At 40.4% G+C, this 16,927-nt stretch overlaps 1 protein-coding gene across 1 annotated transcript; it reads left to right on the top strand.

The window, feature by feature from the left end:
* The first annotated feature begins 404 nt into the window (after positions 1-404).
* PTER (phosphotriesterase related) lies at positions 405-11,124 on the top strand. Its single transcript, XM_003207045.4, is given in 5 exon segments — positions 405-894; positions 3,216-3,272; positions 3,274-3,482; positions 6,984-7,124; positions 10,317-11,124. Coding segments are annotated over 5 exon segments (1,050 nt in total). The 5' UTR covers positions 405-462; the 3' UTR covers positions 10,528-11,124.
* The last annotated feature ends 5,803 nt before the right edge of the window (positions 11,125-16,927 follow it).

The raw sequence follows: 16,927 nt of genomic DNA, 5'->3' as shown, positions 1-16,927 counted from the left end.
GTCAGGAATACTCAGTTTGGATGCCAAGTGTGTTCATCTGGTGGCTCAAGCTGACAAAATTCAAGATGACAAAATTTGACAGCTGCTAAAGAGTAGAGAATCCAAAATGAACATGCAGTGGTTGTTATTAAATAGGAAACGTTTATCTTAATGTGGTACTGGCTACTGCACAATAAATGATGATGATGATTTCCTTTTACTGAAATGTGATATTTTTATAGTGTTAGGGTACTGGCACGGTTGTAACTGGATAACATAAATGCTTTGTTTTTTGTATTGATTGTTCTGCTGAAACCATGTTGAAACCATTCAGGCGCACACTGGATGTAGATATTTGTGTGAGTGAGAATTCAGAAATTTTCTAAGAAATGCTTTTGCATTTTCTAAAATGTTTTGTTTTCTTTCTTCTTCCCAGAATTTTTCAAATCTGATTTTTTTTCCCGTTACAATAGCTGAAGAAAAATGTCTTCCTTGAGTGGAAAGGCACAGACTGTGCTGGGCCTGGTGGAGCCGGAGCAGCTCGGCTGTACGTTGACACACGAACACTTGTCCATGGACTACAGCAGCTTCTTCTGTCCACCTTCACCAGGCCAGGAGCCTTTGTCTGAGGGGCCCATCCAGATGAAGAACTTGTTTTGGATCAAGCAGAATCCCTACAGCCATAAAGACAACCTTCTTCTGTGTCAGGAGATGGATGCCGTGAGGGAGGAGCTGCTGCATTTTAAAGCAGCAGGTGGTGGAACTATTGTGGAGAACACAACCACGGGAATCCGTCGGGATATGAAGACTTTGAAGAAACTCGCTGAAGAAACTGGAGTCCATATTATTGCTGGGGCTGGGTTTTATGTGGATTCCACACACTCTTCTCAAACGCAGGCTATGACAGTGGAGCAGGTAAGTTTTAAGCATTTCTTGGGGCCTCTCTGCTGTGAATCATCTCTGGATGTGTGGAAGACGGAGAGAACTTCAAACAAAATGGATGAAATCCTTAAGTTCTTAATTTGCAAAACTCGAGAGCAGCGTTCCTGCTTTTGTGTAATAGCTGGCCCAGCCCTACTGGTGTGTACTGGGATTATCTGTCAGCATTTCTAGTTCTTAAGGTCTGTTTTCTCTCAGGGATTAGTTATAATGCAACAGCAAAAGGAAAATAAAATATTTCATGTAGGCATCTGGTACAACACCAATTATCCTTTTTACAGTTATTTAGGGAAAAAGCATATCTCTTCTTCCTCGTTTGTCTATTTCCCTGGTAATTACTTCCCAATTAGATCACACAGAATTCTTGTAAAAAGCATAAAAAATAGCAGTATTTATAGGACAGTTGTAAATCATCAATCTGCTCAAGCTGCCAGTTATTTCTCTCTTCTCTACCGTTTTGCAGGCTTTTCAGGGCAGAATCTAAATCCTGTTGTTTGCACGGTGCCCAAGACGATGTGTTAATAATGACCGAGATCCCCAGATATTTCTACAATAATAAATATTCATTCATCTTTTATTAAGAAAATGTGATGATAGGGAGAAGAAGGGAGGGAACTCTCCAAGGCAGGAGGCTGTGAATGTGAATGTGTAGAGTTGAGAAAAGTTGTTTTTTAATCTATCACAGTTTACAAATGAGTCAAATTCATTTTAAAAATGAATGTTTAAAACTTCAGCAGATGTAATGTGATATAGTACTGTAAACCTCAGTGGACAGAAGTGGAACAAGCTGTAGGATAGCGCTTTTCCTAAACATTTAGAATTTGGTACAAATAGATGTCCTTGGGCAAAGGTTTTCCTTTCAGTATTTGATGGAGTGCAGCAGGTGTCCTTTAGTCAGCGGTTAATCAATACTTAATCCAGTCCAAAAGACAATTATATATGTTGCTCCACAAGTAACGCCTGCTTATTTCCCTGGAAACTACAACAGATGCAAAGAGCACAGTGAAAATATTTGATAGAGCAAATCCTCAGCTACAAAACACTTTTTCAGCATTTAGCAGGGATTTCCCTGCATGCTGTGCTTGTAACAGTCTGCACTAGCGGAGGTGACCCAGTGTCACCGTCACCACTGAAATGCACCACCCATCGGCTTACTCAGCTCACATCCACTGTTTGGTCTCCATAAACATTCAGCAAGCATCAATGAATGTCACTGAATGCAATTTTTTTCCGCATGGTGGAATTCACACACCTTGGCTTCATCCACACTTTCATGTCACACACCGTTTTGTCAGACTGCCCCTCTGCTGCCATCTGTCACATGGCAACATGTAACAGAATACTGGAGGCAAGGTTCCACCTCTACTGCTGTGCCACCAACATCCGCATCTGATGTTCTGGGTCAGCATCATAAAATAGGAGACATTACTTTTAGAGCAGCCCTTATGGTTACTACAAAGAATTGTACAATGACTGATCTGTGGTAAGACTAATTTGACTTAATGACATGTTTTCTGATTAGGCAAAGATAATTTGATTATTTCTTTTGGCTAACCTTAGCTGAATGAGGGAGATATGTAGGTGTTTGTAAGTTCACGGAGGTGTTTAGTGAAATGAGAGTATTGTTGATACAGGAGCAATGTTCTTTAAGTTGATCTCAGGAGAGAAGTGAAAAAAGCGAATTCCCTGTCTGGTTGTCTATAGAAACGTTTGGTAGGTAGGTTATACATGAAGCAGAAGGTGTGTGATCATAGGATGGAGGGTTCGGCATATGCTCAGCTGAGATTTCTGCTTGTAGTTCTGGCGTCAGTTGAGTTGTTGTAGTTTTACATTTGCATTCCAAAGAGCAGGATTTGCCTTAAACTTGACTTTTGGGTCCTGTGGCCGGGAATCTTTGCCAGACTTTCTTCCTTTCCTGTCTGAATAATAAGGATTCCTTATTTGCTGAGCCCTGATTTAGCAGGAATTGTTTCTGGATCCACCAGCTTAAATCAGTACTCAAATTGTGTGCGGACCTGCTTTCCCTACAAACTGGACAATTGAGGGAGAAATGCTCTTAAGTGTGGATACTGTTATATTGATTTCTTTCTCTGTTTATTTTGGTCTTAGTTAATGGCTAGGTTAATGTTAGTTGGCAGAAACTAGATTTTAACTGCAGCATTTTCACACACCCAACTGTTAAATAAGTCCAAAAGGACCTCAGTAGTATAGCTTGCACAGCATCCATAGGACACATCTGATGCTTCTTTAATAAAAATGGTACTACTAACAAAAAACCTCATTTCCCCAATCCTCAGCTCACAGGCATCATTGTTGATGAGATCCTCCATGGAGCAGATGGGACTGACATCAAGGTGTGGCGTGGTGGGAGAGATCGGCTGCTCCTGGCCCATGACCGCAAGCGAGCGCAGGGTGCTGCAGGCGGCTGCACACGCACAGGCACAGATCGGGTGCCCCATCATCATCCACCCTGGCAGGCACAGTGATGCACCCTTCCAGATAGTTCGCATCCTGCAGGAAGCTGGGGCTGACACTTCCAAAACAGTCATGTCTCACCTTGACAGGTAAGCGGGCTGCTCAGCTCTCCTTCTGGTCGTGCTTCCACAACTCGTGGAATTCTGGGGAGCAAGTCTGCAAAAAACTATTTTTTATTGTGCTCTGATATCGTGACATGAAGTATATTTTTGTGTTTACTGACCTTAAATATGTAACTCCTTATATAAAGCCTGATCAGTTTCCAGCACTTTGATCTGGATCAGCTCTTAGGTTCGTACTGATAAAAACACCCACAAATTTTAAACACTCCTTCAGAAGCTCTGGATGCAAGATTAGGAATAACCGTAGCAGCATTTTGCACTTTTCTGTTTCTTAAAGAAGATTCGATGAATTCACCTGCCTGTGCAAGTCATGAGAACTGGATGCTGAGTGGCTTTCCCAGACATGGTGGGGGCTGCTGGGATTCCAGCGTTTTGGAAACTGGACCATTGTTATGAGGCTGGCCACCATCTCACTGATGCTAATGGAGCACTCACTGATTTGGGTGGATTCTGGATCAAAGCTGGATCTTTTCAATTCTTCTATCAGACAGAAGAAATACTACTTAAAATGAAAACTGTTGGATTTTGGATGATCCTTACCTTAGACCACAGAGCAAAATTCTAGTTTCCTTGAGAGTAAAAACGTGAAGCCCTACATCAGACGTGTGGAAGAACCAGTGTGCTTTTCTCACTCCAATTTAGAAACACACTCTCTATTAACAAATCATTTTTGTGTGATCTTGTGCGGCTCATGATGAGTTGGAAAAAGTCCAAGCATTGATTAGTTTGGACAGTTGTTGAATATTGGAGACTGCTTGTGGTCATATGACTCTCAGCAATTGGATTGTTTGTCCTCAATATGAGTGTAATGCAGGCAAGAGCTCTGATCTCCAAATTTCTAATCATTATAGGCTCTATGAGCTTACAAATCACGCTGCAGGTTTTGTGTATTTGTACAGAGCTCGGTGTTTTGTATGAGGATTTTAGGAGCATAATATTCAGTGTCATGAAATTTTACTTATATTCTATGATACAGAAATGATATGGCCTTTCCTTATGTATTTACCTGAATTCCATTGTATGTATAGCTCTTTTTTTCTTCTTAGTTCTTAAGAAAAACTGATGGCTTAAATCTTTTTGTGAAAGATGACTGAGCAGGCTGCAGCATCAGAACTTACAGACCTGTTTTTGCTCCAACATCAACATCAGTTCTGTTTTTTTGCCTTTATACACTGTTGTAAGTCATTGGATTCAGTGATTTATTGGTGGAAAAAATAAGCAACGTAAGTAGAAAAACAGTCAAGGCAGAGGTGCAGTTTCTCTTACGACCACTGATAAGCAATATGGCATTTCCTTATTCTGTCTTTCTTCTATCGTTATTTTCACACATTCAGGTTGGCCGTTGCTGTAACACAGGCTCTAAACTGCTGTGAAGTTTGGCTTTGCAATGTGCGTTTAACATTTTAAGTCTCTTTCACTGAGAAGAATCCATGTGGGAGCATCCCAGCCCCTTCAGTGTGAGATGAATTTGTACATAGCTCCATATTTCATGCCAGCTTTTGACATACGCAGAGGGGCAGTTTTCAGGTGGATTTACAGTCAAATGCTAAAACTAAAATGCAGGCCACCGTTTTGCCATTTAGCATCTTAGAACAAAAGGTAGCAAGTGTCCATCTTGGAAATACAGTGCACATGAAGGCTAGGAAGCAAAAGCTCCTGAATCTTGGCTACTGAATCCAATCCCTTAATGGAGATTAAGGTTGTAAAGGTATTTTGGTAGAGATCAGCATCCATTGCTTCAGGAGCTTTTGTTCAAAGACTCACAGCAACTGTTAGGAGTGTTGGTCTGAAAGTGTCTCGGTGGGTGTCCTTTAGGTGACTTACAGATGAAGTCCAGCCTACAGGACCTGCGTCCCATCTCATTTTCCTTGCGTTCAGGACAGCTGAGGGCCATGCTGCCCCAACGCCTACATCCAGCACACGGACCAGCCACTGGAACTGGGAGCTGCTGCTGCTGCATCCATGGGGCCTCCAAGGGGACCCAAGGGCTGGGGAAATCAAGCTGTCCTGCTCTTGCAAAACCACTGTGCTTGCTAAGTGTAGTTTCCAAAACCTGTTGTTCTGGCTGTGATTTTGAAATACGTTGCTGGTGGAGTGTTTTTTGGGTTGTTTTTTTTTGTTTGTTTGTTGTTTTTTGTTTTTTATTATTATTATTATTTGCCTGATTCATTTTTGTTTTTGTTTTCAAAAACACATAGGGTAACTGCACAGGCATAGGTACTCTTGGCTACTGTCTGAGCTGAGTGTGACTGGATCTAGAATAACCCACGTGCTTGTTCTGCACCATGAAAACACATGTGGTTTCAATCATTGTAAACTGTAACGTTTATTTTAAAATAACATTTTCAGTTACTTTTACTTGGCAAGTCTTAGACTCTTACTGATGGCAGGCTTCTCTCAACAGGAGTTCTCTCTCTCATCTGTTCCTCCTCCTTGATCCTCTTAAGTCGTAATGTATTGAATTTGTGACATCAACCATTTCCATAGCAGCAGACTGTGATGTAATTGTATAGGATAAAATTCTGACGTGAATATCAGCAATAAGAGAAGAACAGAACTGCAGCCATTCTGGTTAACTGTGTTGCCCTGGTGGAAAGCTATTTTCTCCCTAGATGCAAAAAATGTGTAATGGTTATACAAATAAATTTACCTGGGTTAAAAGGTTTACATTTGAGGGTTGGATAGTGGATTTTCTTGTTGTTCTTGTTTTTCATTTGCGTAGTTTATATTTTTGGTAAAAATGTTTCAGAGAAAAAATCTCAGAGCTGTAAAGTTATTCTTCTTTTCCAAATGAGTGATGGGTTTTAGTAGCTTTGTTTCTTCACTTTTCAAATCTGATGCAAAAGCCATACCTCAGCTACTTGCAGACCCATTATATATTTTCATAAGAGCATTTCCTTAAGGTGTTCTGGCCACATCCCAGTGCAGACTGTGATATATTGCATTTCCAGTGACAGTCTGGAGACATCACTGTACATTATGGAAACTAAAGACAAAGTTATGTATTAACGGTGCTTGATGGATGAAACAAGCCTTGGATGTATCTGTCTCCTATAACTCTTCTGGGAAAGTAAATCTGTCTTACGTAAGCAATCCATTGTCTTTTTTTAAATGTCACTGAGTTAACCTCCTCCTTAAATGTCCTTCCTTGTTTGGATGTCTATTTAGTAGTTCAGTGATATCGAAAGTAAGTAACCTTTCTGTTTCCATTTAAAGATGATTGTAAATGTTTTTATTATATCATGGGGGAAGAGTTGCTTTTGCTTCATTTGCATTTAATGCATGATTGGAAGACAGTGCTGTGTATCAGGTTATGTTGCATGTGTCAAACATGAGTTCTGTTTTTCAACATCTTATGTTATTGTTTTTGTTCCTTACAAGTAGGAAGTCACAAAATATCTTACCATCCTACCATGAGGTTTTTTTTTCCTTTTACAGTGCTGACATTTTGTTCTGTGTGTTCTGCAGGAGCATATTTGATACAAAGAAGCTTCTGGAATTTGCTAAACTTGGATGCTATCTGGAGTATGACCTATTTGGTACAGAATTCATCTATTACCACTTCCAACCTGACATTGACATGCCAAGTGACAATGACAGAATTGCAAGGTACCTGCTTCAATGTGGTTTAAGCAATAGCATTGCCATTGACAAATTAATATTATTGGTATACATCTTAAAGGGCATCACAGAGCAGTTCTGCTTACAGTTCAAAACTGTCTTTTCTCATACTAAAAGAATGGATTTTTTTTCCTGCTGTTACTTCTTTAGGGCACCATGTATAATTTCTTCTATCTGCAAAGGAAAACGTGGCGTCAGAGAGTCGTGGAGTATAACTTGAGAAAAAGATCAAAAGCTGCTTTAGCTTCATTCTCTGTCCTAATTCCATGCTGATTTTGTTTAATTTTATCATTTACTGGATGTATATAGACTGTCAAATTATAAAAGGGAAGTCTGGAAATATAGGATATGTGTTAAGATTTGACTTTTGTTTGAAGCCCAGTGTCACTACCAAGCATTGTCTGAGCCTGTAATGCCTTCTCACAAGTGAGCAAAACTCATTGGTTTTCTTGCATGGATTTAATTCCCTTTTTCCATCCTGAAAACTACGCTTGTTCTTTCACACTTTTATCATTTATCTTCCCTGTTTGCTTTGTCATTTCCTGCTTTGGAAGGATGAGGTTCCTGTCTCTTCAGAGCTATCATTCTCTTCACATTCACAATGTGAAAATATTGGCCCTACTGGCAGGATCCCTCTTCCCCATTTCAGCAGTGTACGCGGTGCCGGCTCAGCTGCAGACAGGTCTGCCGTGCTCTTCTAAACGAAGCATTGCCAAAGCATTGCCCCATTCTCTCTGTCCAGATATACCATCCTCCTTTGCTGTTCATTTTCAGTGTTCGTGGGTAGTCAAGTGGCAGGTTTCTGAGGGGTGGGATGCCAGCCTATCTTATGTCTTTTCCACTTCCAGAATCAGAAGCAATTCTTCCTTTCTCTTTCATGAGAAAGCCTGTAAGGTTCTTGATCACCAATAAAGTAGCTTGCTTGCTTTTACCTGCACTTGAGATCTTGCTTTTCTGCCATTCACCATCAGATTAGCTGCAAAACATCTCTGTTTTAAGGCTGTTGTAGTTACTGTTTGCCACTTACGGCAAGCATTTGCTGCTGCTTTTCACAGTAGGAGTCCTTTCTCTAACAGAACTCTCTGTCTTGTGCTTAGTATTCTGAAGAGTTGGAATGAGTCTGCAGTTTTCACACTGAGAATGTGAATGTGTTGCTCCTCTCTCAACATGCGTAGAAGTACTGGGAAGAAAATATGTAGAAGGATGGACTATGCCTTGGTTAATAAGTGTTTGTTCAGCCATGGCAAAGTTTTCATTCCATCCATGAGTCCTGCTTAGCCACCAAGATCTCTCCTTAAACTCTGATACCTGAGTGTTCATTGCAGCACTGCTCATAGGCAGAAAATACTGAAAGTTTGTTTTCTATGATGTGAAAACCTGCACTTGAGTTAGGAGTGCTGTTAGGTGGATTTTACTAAGCTTTTGGTGCAGCCACACTGGGCATTTGATGACAGTGGCGATCTTCCTGAGTTGCTGGGTTTTTTGTGGGCTTTTGTTTTTGTTTTGGTTTGGGTTTTTTTTGGTCAAGCAGTGCCAGAGAGGTGGCAATCAAAATGATCTTCAAGTGTGTCAGTGGAACAAATTTTGACCAAACTAAATGGAAAAAAGTTTGTTCAGATCTTATCTATTCAAAATATAAGTAAACTTCTGTAGTCAGACAGTACCCACTCAAACAGAGTTTAATTTGTTTGTACTTAACTCAATCTATTGCCAGTGTAAGTAGAAAACTGAATTTTTGCAAGGGCAGCTTTTCGCTACGTCAGCAGCAAGTACCAACTAGAGGAATGAGCAAGCTTCAAATATGGAATGGAAAGGACCCTATGCCTCCCCAAACCACAAAATGAGGCCAGCTGTGGAAGAAGATGATCTTAGGAGGATGTTTAATCATCCAAGAACTTACACAACCCTCCAGTGTTGTTGCTCTTATTCTCTGATTAACTTGTGGTTTCTGTGTTTCAAGCTCGAGAAAATACTGGTGACATCGTAATCCTACAATATATATACTATTTATATTGTTCTTGTGGGAGATGTTTTCTTACCAAGCTCTGTCACACTTGACTTTTTCCTACTGTGCCCATACTAATTAGGTCATGCTAGATGTATCTCCTCATAAGTAATTGTAATAAAAACTGACAGTAAGGGTTTCCAGATATGGTGTGGTTACTTACAGAACTAGAGTTTGCTTTCTTGCTGATCAAAGTACAGTCAAGAAGGTGAAAATTAGAATTTCACAGTGCTGGCATATGATTGAATTGAGTGGCTCAGTGAAAAATGGTCCAGTCTATCTGCCTCTGCCACTTTAATGCTGTGGTCTGCTACCAATGCAAGCGAAAAACAGAAACTTAGGGATGTAAAGTCATGCAGTGCAGAAGTTTGGACTCCTGCAGAGTAAGTTCTAAAAACTGAGTGTAGCAAGGGATTAAGATTTCCAGAGTGAAATGAGGAACAGAAGGCCTCCTTGCAGCAGGCTTGCCACAAGGCAATGACCAGAAGTCTTTGAGTCAAGCTTGTCAGTTTGCCAAGTTTGTTCAGTTGGGCTGCTGCATTAACTCCTCTTACTTGCTGGCACATGCCAGCACTTTACAGTGCTCGTCTTATTTATCTAATTTAATGAGCATATTTGAAACATGTTTGATTGATAACTGTCTATGTGGAATATGATGTTGACAATTCAGAATTTTTATCAACCTGGTTATTCTAGATGAGAATTAACTGACAATGTGAAAGCATTGGTGTAATTGAGCACAACCAGTCAGGTCCTTAATGGCTGTTAACTACAAGTAGTGTTGTGTCAGCAGCAACAGCTAACCCCATGAACTGATCATGCTGAAAAGGAGATTTTCTGAGAACTTATTACTTGTACATATAAAAACTGCGCCCCGTGCTTTGCGATGGTGACATTCTTGAATACCTCCATAGGCTCAGTGAGATTGGAAATCCAAAGCTGTGCCAACTGGGAAGAGTTTTCCTTATCCACTTTGAGATGTGTGGTGGAGTGGATTTTTTTCAATTCAATACATCAAATGTTTTAAGTTTGAAATAAATATAAGGAATGTGTCTTTTCGGTACCTAAAAATAGTCATAATGCAATGTAGAAGTACAAAGATGTAAGAAGTTTAAATACTGATGAGTCCTGTGTTGAGGACCTGTCAGTGAGAGCTATGCTTTTTGTTTTTGCAGGATTCGCATGCTGATCGATGAAGGCTATGAAGACAGAATTCTGATGGCTCATGATGTGCACACGAAGAATAGGTTGATGAAATACGGAGGTCATGGATACTCACATATCCTCAAAAACATTGCTCCTAAAATGCTGATTAGAGGCATATCCCAGGATAAAATTGATAAAATACTGATAGAAAATCCAAAGCGGTGGCTGACTTTTAAGTAAGAATAGTGAATTAATATTCCTGCCTTATAGGAAAGATTGATACAATTCAGATGTGATTTAGGACAACAGCCATTTAAATATGTGCTTCTTTTCAGAGATCCAGAAGGTATTAGTGCTATGAACAACCTGATGATGACTTTTTAATTAGACCACCAAAATTACTTATGTTCTCTGTATTTCCTCCCTTCTAAAAGTCCATTCATGAATGATTTGCTGGATATACACCTATCTGCAAAATCTTTTCAGTGTATTAAAATAATTGTTACCAAAGAGTAATCTCATATTATTATTACATTCTCCAAAAATATTTTTGAAGAAGCATCATCTGGCTTTGAGAGAAATTACAGTTTTCAATTAAATTCCCCTTCTCCAGGGTGTAATTTTAATTCGTGTAATATTGATAATCTGCTAATTATCCCTTTATTAAGCACTACTTAAATGATATAAGGTCTGTCACTTTTAAATCACTTCCAAAGAGAATAATTCTAAAAAGACGCTGTTTCTTTCTAGTTGAACAATTTATGTATTTCTAACTGAAACTGGAAGAAAAAATACATGACAAATATTTTTTAATAAAGCAATTTGTAGACTCCTGTATGTAGTGGTGTTACGGATTTCTTTTTTAAACATTAATTTGTCATCTTGAATTTATGGAATCTCCCAGTGATCACATGTAAGTGCATACAGACCATTGGCTTTTTGTAAGGATGCAACACCAAAAGTCAAAATATATTACATAATATGGTTTTAATGAGTTGCAATAGTTATAACAAAGGTTGTGATATAAGTCTTTACAAATCAGTATATCAAGATATGATGAAAAAGGAATAAATGTTTGCCTTATAGGTGTTTTTCACATAAACTGTGTTCTTTCCTCTTGTCTATCTTTTACCAAGCGATTTATCCAAAGAAAAAAGGTCTTACCCGGTAGTAATGGTAGCCTGATTTTAAAAGCTTTTTCAGATTTGATCTAATTTGTCTTGTAGTGCCGAAGTTTTTCCCATAAATACCTCAGTAAATATGCATTGCTAGTTGCAAATGATTTCTAGCTTGTTACATTACTGCTTGATACCACACAGACAACCTCTGGCTGCACTGCTGGCAGTGCGCTAAGTGATAAAAGCAATCCTGGATTGAACAGACAAGAAGTCAGCTACACATCTGCTACTGCAATGCGTGACATAGTAGTAGGAAACCAGGAGCGATCCCTGCCATGTACACACACGGCTCAGGAGTGATCCCTGCCACATACACACAGCTCAGTGCTATGTTGTAGCCCAAAAGTGTAACTGATCTGATGAGACAATACACAAGCAGTCTGCAACTCACGGTCCTAAAACCTAGATGAATGAGGCCAGCCATCCTCTTAGCCTGGACCATCTCAGTGTATTTTTCGACAACTCAAATCAGAAACAGAATGAGAACTGTGCTCTGTTTAAAAGCTTTATTCATTCAAACGAGGTTTTTTAGAGACATTCTTCAAATCTTCATCACTTTTACTGAGGACTCAGCACTGCAGAGCTCTTTGTCTCAATGGCAGACACTTTGGGTGTCTTACTGCAGAGAAATCTGAGTTCATACCCTTAGCAGACTAGACAAGGTTGCTTATGGCAAACGGCATGAAATTGAAATGCTAGGGATTGCCTCTATTACTCTTCAATGATTTTTACAAATTTTACCTTGGATTTGCCAAATTGCTAAGAATAACATAACCAGCTGTCCTAAGCAGCTAGTTAATAATCTTCGTAACATTTTTCGATGGAAATTTGCAAGTTTTAACCTGAGAGAAATAGATAGCCTCCCATCCCCCAAACAAAGCAAATAATAAATCTGTTTTCAGAATAGAAGTTTTCTGTGGCTATTCCTTGTATGACTGATTTTTAAAGCATTTTTATAACTATGTAACTCATAGTATCTGTGCTTAGTTTAATTCTCCAAGCTATTAATCTTTTATACGTATTAAACTTCTTTCTTTGAGACTTTAGATATATATATCTTTATATCTATATATATATATATGAATGAGAAAAATAGGTTTTAATACACACTCTCTTGCATGTAAGTATCTGCTTCTTTCTTTGCATATGTGTTTTCATTTTTGGTAATATACTTATCTATGTCCATCTTACAGGCACACCTTACTACGAACTGATAGCTAAGTACCACGGAGAAGGCTGCGTCCCAATACTTTCTCCTACATTTCATCTCCCACTCTTCCTTTGTGGGAACGATTCCACCAACTTCAGTGAGATGAGACACTGAAGACAGTTAAGTGTTGGCCCATTCCTACAAAATTCTAGTTGAACACCTGCAGTATGTTAAGTCATTACTCTATTATTAAAAATAGTAGCCAAGTACAGACTAAGTGCTAAAGGACTAATGAAGACTAGTTGCTGCAAAGAAAACATCTGACCTGGATCTGAGGGTGTGGATTCTAGGCCTAAATATTTACACAACTAACCATCAGGAACGGGCCTGTAACATTGGCTAAATATATATTTACACATGTTTACAAATTAACAGCCAAATCCTCTTTCGACTAACATCAACGGGAGTTTTGCCATTGGCTTCAGTGTAATCAGGGACTTGGTCCAATATAATAGTTTGACAGCTGTTACATTTTTCGGGAAAAAAAGTGTTTTTTCTATCTCTCTTTTTCTTTTAGAACACATCTAAGGGGAAGATAAAATTGAACAACTTGAGTGGTTGGATATTATGTTAAAAGTCTAATGTAAACCTACAAAGCAGGAACATCGAGTTAAGGCTTGAAGTTGATTAGTTTCTAGTTTTAAGTGGAAGGAGAAGAAAAGTACAAGGCAAACAATTCCTTTGGAGAGAGAAAGTGTATTTTGATTACCTCTTCCTTTTATTGTAAAATCATTCCTCACCACACTATGAGTGGACTCCAAGCATCATTGTTAGCAGGTAAGTCACAAGAACCAAAGCTGAAGTATGGATAAAGCAGCAAGATCATAACACATCAAAGTATCATATACACTGAAGAAATAACTCAGCGTCTTTTTGTGTTTGTTTCCTATAAAAATTTGATCTATGTAAGACTTCATTCACATGGACACTAACAATGAGGAAGTATTTGCTTTGGCGGTAGTGGATCGCACATCTGTTTAGCTTGTTTTGTATTTTTTTTAACGCAAAGTTTCTCTGTGTCGTACAGATGTGAATCAGGTAGCATTCGACATTCCCCCACTGGTGAGGTGTAGCGGTCAATCTCTGCTGGGGTGCTTGTTTCACTGACTTTTGCCACGCAAATCCATTGCTTAGAAGAGCGAGCTTCATTGTCGGAGAGCTTGGGTGGGTCTTTAGACTCATTATCAGTCGGCATAAATAATAAATCCAGAAAATGTGCTGTATTTGTTGTTGTTCCCTCCATGTGCTTTTCCTCCATCTAATTTAATGTAAACTTCATCTCCCGGCTCCAGGTGAAGAACCACGCTGTTACTGGCATAGTCGTAATTCTGGTCAGCATCCTGAGCAATGGCACTAGCTCGAACCTACGTAAAACACATAATCAGTGGTTAAGAACACCCAGATAACTTCTCCTGCGTGCTGAGATTTAAAGCGTAGCCTCAACATTTTATTCAGTGGCACTTTACATATGTAAAAACATACATTGCCTATTTTTCTTATGGGTACTGCTGATCTTCTCACACAAAACAATATCTGAAACTAAAGCAATGACCTGCTCATTCCTCAGCCACCCGGTGAATACAGTACCACCTGCATTCCTCTAAATGTGTTGTTCCTTTGAAACCATATACGTAGTAACAGCTGGAGTTGGGACAGCTGCTTTGGTCATGTGCCGGCTTTACAATGGTGCAACTTTCATCTCAGTGGAACAACTGATTGACATTAGCAAAGGTCTGCAGCAAGGCCCTGTGGATACCGAGCTGGAGTTGTTCCAGAGCCAATTTATTGCTGTACAGCTAATAGGATCACGCTGCAGAAAGAAGCAAAAAAGGCACACCCACACACCCACAGCACGCCCCAGTGCACACAGGCAGGTAAGGAACCAAGCAGGACTTGGAAGAGCTGTTAATGCCACATGTCATTGAGCAAGCAGTTACTTTCTGGGCAGTGTAAAAGAGACATGCTGAAAAATGATGGGTACGTTGCTGTTTACTTTGAGAGGTTTTGGAACTTACAGGCAATGGAGGACTCCTAATTCCACTTACAACTTCCACTCGAACATGCGTTTCTGTCTCATTTCCCACTAGTTATGCCACTACTGATTAGATGTGACGTTCCAGCAAACTGGACGTATCTGTAATTTCAGGATGGACGTTGGTTTCCAGCAACGTCTGTGGCACTGTAAGTCTCCAAATCATTTATATATAATTTGACCCTGTTTGTTAAAATATTTAAACTTGGCTGCCTGTGATTTATTGCAGAGCAACACATCATCTGCTTGTTGCTTGTCTTTGTTCTGGCGTCGTTACGGAGCAGTAAGTGATTTAGAGGCGCTGCAAACCTGCGCTAAGTAATAATGCATGACTCGGTGTTCTACGTGTGGGATTCTTTCTGCTCTGAACCGAAGGAACAGGCTGTAAGTCACAAATGGCCACGGATCCCTTTCATGTTTAAAATGACAAATTTCCAAATTGCACTTTCATGGGAAATGATCTCCCATTAATACTGAGATGTTAAAAATGGAGGAGGGATCTTTACCGTGGAGGACTGCATAGTATTAAAAAAACACAGTAGGTGGGAATTCTTTGTTCATCCTGTATGGGTGAGAAGGGCTGAGAAGTCTTCCACTGCTTTGACAGCCTGCAAATTTACTACTGCATGTTAACAATCCCCTGCTATTTCAGGACCTTTTCATCCCAAACCACCTGGAATTGTTTAGAGAGCACATCTCTTCTGCTGGTGTCTCAGCAAGCCTTATTCTAAGCACAGGGTGTTTCCTTTGGGTTAATGACCAGCGGGTGGAGCTGAAAGCTCTGGGCATTAACCCTAGAAACACCCCCAAAGAAAAATGCACGGACTGAGACTGTTGGTAGTGTAAATGGAAAGGGCAAAATGGAAAGGAGTGAAACGGCTGCAGATGAGGTGGAGAAACTTTCACAAAGAACAACTATCTTGCCTGCTGGCAAACAAAATGGCTTAAATTGCTTCCCAAATTTCCATTTAGCTCACAATTAAATGCTATGTATTGTATTTCTCTAAATTTTGTATCGACTGTGGATAGTCGAGCAAACTCAGATTGTATTCCTGACTGTCGTAAGGTGAGCGTATGAACACTGGATACAGCAACAGACATTTCATGTTCAGATTTGAGACAGTACCTCGTGCCTGAAGGGAAAAAAGACCCAAAGTGCAGATATTACTGCCGTGTGCCTGGTGGTAAACATCCTGTACATCCAGCGTGCCGTAGGCTTACACCTGCTCGTTTGGTCAGCCAGCATCATTTTCTGCTAAAGCCTGTGAGAAGAGCCTCAAGGAATGCTGAGAGCACTGCTGTGAGTGTGAGCGTATCTCAGAGCGAAGCTGCTCAGCCCCATACGGCCCTGGAGCCGCACGGTGCTCACCTCATCCTGCAGCCACACGGAGACACAGCGCTGAGCTCCGCACTCAGCACCTCCCTGTGATGGATTAACTTTGCACACCTCGGTGTTCCTCAGAGGCTTTGCGTGGGTATGAAACGTCTTCCTGCGAGCCGCACATTTTCCACCCAGCACTTCCATTGTTAGAAACAATGCCTTTAACGTGACATCTTTGTCAGAATCCCCAACGACTCACTTGCAGAATTTCTGCACTTTCTCACCACCAACACACACTGTCAGCCACCCGCACTCCAAGGATAAAGCAGAGCCAAAAGAGGGACTGCTGTGCTGGAACCGCATCTGTAATACATAAGTTGCGCGCGGGTATTTGCCTGAATATCTGCACACACATCTGCAGCTCCACACACAGACACCTCCCTCCTTTTTTTCTTTGAGACGCCGAGAGTTCAGTGCGCCTCGTGCCTGACGCTGGAAGTTGTCGTGTTTGGAAACAGACTTCGGGCTCCATTTAATATTTATAGCCCGTTACTTTTTTAAACAGCGCCGGAGCCTGGGAAAATAAACACTTGAAAACGCATTATAATAGGGGCCGGGAATGGCCGTACGTTCTAATTGCCGGCATAACGATATTCCCACGGCGGGCAGCGCTGCCTTTACGTGGAGAAATCAAAGCGAATGCATTACAGCGCGCTTTGCTTTACCGGTCCCGATTTATCTGCCGCGATGATATTTACGGCAGACATTTTTTAATTTAATTAATTGCCGCCGATGTCCTCATTATCCCGTTTTCACAGCGTTTCTGAGGAACCATAAACAAAAGGTTAAGCGCCGTGTCGGATCCAGCTGCTCCCGCGGGGGAGGTGAGCGAGCGAACG

The sequence above is a fragment of the Meleagris gallopavo genome, chromosome 6, assembly GCF_000146605.3.
Source record: "Meleagris gallopavo isolate NT-WF06-2002-E0010 breed Aviagen turkey brand Nicholas breeding stock chromosome 6, Turkey_5.1, whole genome shotgun sequence".
Classification (NCBI taxonomy): domain Eukaryota; kingdom Metazoa; phylum Chordata; class Aves; order Galliformes; family Phasianidae; genus Meleagris; species Meleagris gallopavo.
Note: the sequence above shows the minus strand (reverse complement) of the source record. Positions and strands in the feature narration are given on the sequence as shown.